At 43.7% G+C, this 4,314-nt stretch overlaps 1 protein-coding gene across 2 annotated transcripts in view; it reads left to right on the top strand.

The window, feature by feature from the left end:
* The first annotated feature begins 3,246 nt into the window (after positions 1 to 3,246).
* The window catches only part of LOC109297138 (serum albumin-like), a 37,588-nt gene continuing 36,520 nt past the window's right edge, over positions 3,247 to 4,314 (top strand). For both annotated transcript variants that reach the window (XM_019516756.1, XM_019516755.1), the window contains exons 1-2: positions 3,247 to 3,483; positions 4,255 to 4,278. In XM_019516756.1, coding sequence (XP_019372301.1) covers positions 3,329 to 3,483; positions 4,255 to 4,278 — 179 coding nt within the window. In that variant the 5' untranslated portion in view covers positions 3,247 to 3,328. The remainder of the gene's footprint in view (positions 3,484 to 4,254; positions 4,279 to 4,314) is intronic.

Here is a 4,314-nt window from a genome sequence, read left to right as displayed (position 1 = left end):
TGCATAATTTTGAGTTTTCCTGTGCATAATTTTGAATTTTCTGTGCATAATTCCTGGGGGTGTAATCAGGGAAGCAGGGATAACAAATGAGCTACATTTGGCAAAAGAAATTAAAAGAATAAGAAGAATCACATTTACTCAGTACTTCCAGAAGTGCTTCTATGAATCAACAAATAAACTGGTGAAGATCAGCTTATATATGCATTTTACAAATATATTGGCCAGATAAGAAAAACTAAGGAAGTTTGAAGGTCTACTGCTAAATAGATAAGGTGAGTTATTAACAGAAGACACAAAGAAAGGCAGAACTGCTCAAAAGTTACTTTGGCTTAGTCTTCAAAAATGAAAAAATAAGCTGCAACCAGACAGGTAATAAAAATTGTATAAACAAGGGACGTGTCTACATGAGAAGCTTTACTTGAGATTAGAGCTAATTACTGTGCAGTAACTATCACCATCTATACATGCAGATGCTTACTGCGCAGTAATTTGCTCTAATTAGGAGTAAATCTGCTACCTGTAAATACAAGTAGCAACTTTACTCTGAATTACTTACTGCATAGTACAGCACATGTAGACAGCTGACTGGAAGCAAATGTGCTCCCAGTGAGCCAGGCAGCAGGGGACGGGAGATTGCTCCCTGCCCTAGGGATCTGCTTGCTGGGGCTTTGTGAAATTTTGCTGGCTGTTTCATTTCAATGCTGTTTTGACTAGTTTTGAGCTCAAAACAGCAAAATTGAAACATAACAAAAGGCTTCAAAACAGCCTTTTGTTTGTCAGCCAAAATGGAACAAGGGCAGTCAAAACATTTCAAAAGTTTCCAAACATTTCAAGTTTCAGAGCTGGGCTTGCTTGCAGCTAAAGAGAAACTAAAGAGAGGGAGGGGGAAGAGGGGGGAAGGACTGCTTTGATACTGACATGTGCAGTTAGCCAGTGACTCTGATCTTTCCCTGAGGTCCCTTCCAATCCCAGTGCTCTGAGGGAGGGATGGAAAAACAGCATAAAAAGCATGGTTTGAAACAAGCTTACTCTGTGCCTTCACACTTACAGGTGATGCAAGTTTTGCTCTGAACAGTTCAAGGTGCAGTTTCCCAGAAACCCCTGAACCTATCTCCTTGAAACTTGCCAGGATTCATGGCCTCAGCAGGGGCTACCATGCCTGCAGTTTTCACCCTGCTGTGCCTTAACACACACATGTCACGAGTTTTGTTTGTCAGCAGCCTGAGGTGCAGTTTCCCAGAAACCCCTGCCCTTATCTCCTTGAAAGCTGGCAGGCTTCATGGTCTCAGCAGGGGCTACCATGCCTGCAGTTTTCATCGCACTGTGCCTTAACGCATGCACATGATACAAGTTTTGCTTTCAAGAATTTGAGGTACAGTTTCCCAGAAACCCCTGAACCTATTTCCTTGAAACTTGGCAGACTTCATGACCTCAGAAGGGGCTACTATTTCTACAAGTTTCACGTGAATAAGACAAGAAATAACAAAGTTATAGGCAGTTTTATGCTTCCCCATTACAGCCTATGGGGAAGGCTGTTTCAAAACGTTGAAACAGCGTCAAAACAGTAAAACAGTTTCAATGAAACAAAATGGAACGGTGGTTTTGAAACTAAACAAATCTCAGCATGAAACACTGTCCCACTGGAACAGTGATATGGAAGTCAAAATGAAATGGTGCTGTTTTGCACAGCCCCACTGCTTGATGCCAGGATGGGGGCAATGTTTGTGATCATGACTGGGGAGCAAGGGCTAGGAGATTCTTATCTCCCAGCCCTGGCCCCACAGTTGTGGGGCCCCGGCTGGGAAATTCTTACCTCCCAACCCTAGCTCCATGACTGTGGGGCCAGGGTTTGGAGATAGGAATCCCCCACGACTATGGAGCTTGAGCTGGGAGAGAAGAATCTCCCATCCCTGGCCTTGTGACCATGACTGCGATAGGAATAGAATTCAGAAAGATCTTGATAGATTGGAAAACTGGGCTGGAGGCAAGAGGATGAAGTTCAGTGCAGACAAAATGCTTCTCTCAGCAACAGGAGGATGATCAGGGAAAGTGTGATTCCCTTGCTGAATGAGGGAGGCAACCTAGGGCACTTTTCCACATGATGAGGGTTTAATTCTTAGGGTTGCATTATATGATCCCTAAATTGAAATGGTGGGTTTTAATTTAAACCTACCATTTCAATTTAGGGGTTTCCATCACTGTTACGGCAAAGAGCCCAATCCCTCTTTTTTTTTTTTTTTTGGGTCGAGCCTGCCTGCCTCTCCTGCAGCTGGAGGGCAAGCTGGAGGGAAATGCATCGGTGCAAACTGAGCATCCCCTGAGCTGTGGGAGGCCCCAGTCCTTCCCTCTGCAGTGGCAGTATCTCCTGGGGCCACCCATGTAGGCTGCTAGTGGGCTGGGTGCTGCCCCAGCTTGGAGGCAGCACCTGGCCTAATCCAACTCTATCCAGACCCTGAGGTATGGCAGCACTTGGTCTGATAGCAGCCTGCCCAGGTGGCCCTGGGGGGCACTACCGCCATGGAGGGAAGGACCGGGGTTCACCAGCAGCTCAGTCCGTGGCCATGGGAGAGGCAGGCAGGCTCCACTGAAAAGAAAAAAAGAATCCAGTCCCTCACCACTTCTGCCTTTGCTCTGAAGGCAGAAGTGATGAGGGGCCTGATTCTTTTTTTCTGAGGATCCTGCCCACCTTTCCCATGGTTAGGGGATGATCTAATAGCTGGAAATGCATCGGTGCAAACTAAACTACTTCAGGATGTACTTTAGTTTGTAACAATGCAAACTCATTTTAAACCCCCAAGCTCCTGCATGTGTACAGCGTGACACCATTAAGCCACGCAAAGTGAAATTTTCCTCATGTGTACATGGCAATGGCGTCACATGTACAAGTGCCCTTAGTAAGAAAGGATGAAGTACTCAATGACTTTTTCACCTCAGTCTTCACAGGCAAGGTCAGCTTCCAGACTACTGCACCTGGCAGCACGGTTTTGGGAGCAGGCAAGCATCCAACAGTGGTGAAAGAACAGGTTAGGAACTTCGCACAGGCCTAGTAAACATCCAGTTTTTCTTTAACAGACATCTAAATAAGCCAAAATTTACCTAAGAATCTACCTAGGAATCTGGCTCAGAATGGCCCATAAATTGTAGCATGTATTGTAGCTCTGTCTTCTTGTACAGAAAACTAAATATGCAGACATTTACACTATGCTGTCTATAAGCACCCTTAATGCTGACTCGTGGCAATGTTTGTATTTTACCCTTCTCACTGTAGCAAGCCATTTTCTTGGATGAGATTTGCCAAATCAAGAAGCTTCGTGATTCTTATAGGGCAATGGCTGACTGTTGTGCTAATGCTGACCCTGAAAGAAATGAGTGCTTCCTATCATTCAAAACGACCTATCCCCCCTTCCTTACACCGTATCAGAGACCTGAGCCTGATGCTGTTTGCAAGGAGCTCAAAGAGGACAGACAGTCATTCCTGGGACAGTAAGGAAACTCATTATTATTATACAGATTGTGGATCACATTCACTAGGGTGCATGGGACATGTTGACACTTAGAACCACCGGGTCAAAAAGCTGTCACTGTAAGTGTAGGAACAGCCACACATCCATGGTGCATATATTTTCACAGGGCATTTGTGTGGATGTTAGAATAATGGGCTAGCCAGAATTCTTCAAAATTTGAACTTGTGAAGCAATTTCAACTAAACAGTAGGATGATTTAATTGCTCCCATTTAAAGATTTCCCCCCATAAAATAATACATGTTCACCTTCAATTTTTTTTCTTGAAATATTTTGGGAATTTCTGATTTTTTGACAGAAAAAGAGAACAAAATTGTATAAGAACTCACTCCATGTCCACTTTTCTAGTGTTTCATTCTTCCTTTTCTACCTTCCCATTTTCTCTGTTCTTTCCCTTCCCCTTTTTTCCACTTCGTCACTGGAAAGGACAGAAAAAAAGAAAAAAAAAAGAGATAGAGAAGGGTGGCAATGAAGCTTGTCAGCTTTCCCCCCTCATGCCACTGAATGTTGAATTTTTGGCAAAAATGTTTTAAAACTGAACTCTTACAGACTTGGTGTGGCTAAATATATGAGGAATTCAAACAATTATCTCTCCAAGTGAGTTCTCATTTGAAGATGTTCAGAGGCAGCACAAATTGGCCCATCCACATTTCCATAAAAGCTTCATATAGAGTTGAGGTTATTTGTTGCTCTTGCTGAAATACCTGATTTTGTGTTTTCTTTGAATTACAGTTATGTCTATGGAGTTGCAAGAAGGTTGCCTTTTCTTTTTGCCCCTACAATTCTCGCCCT

The sequence above is a fragment of the Gavialis gangeticus genome, unplaced genomic scaffold (genome assembly GCF_001723915.1).
Source record: "Gavialis gangeticus isolate Ggan-Ray unplaced genomic scaffold, GavGan_comp1, whole genome shotgun sequence".
Classification (NCBI taxonomy): Eukaryota; Metazoa; Chordata; order Crocodylia; family Gavialidae; genus Gavialis; species Gavialis gangeticus.
The sequence above is the reverse complement of the archived record's forward strand: the minus strand, read 5'-3'. Positions and strand labels throughout refer to the sequence as shown.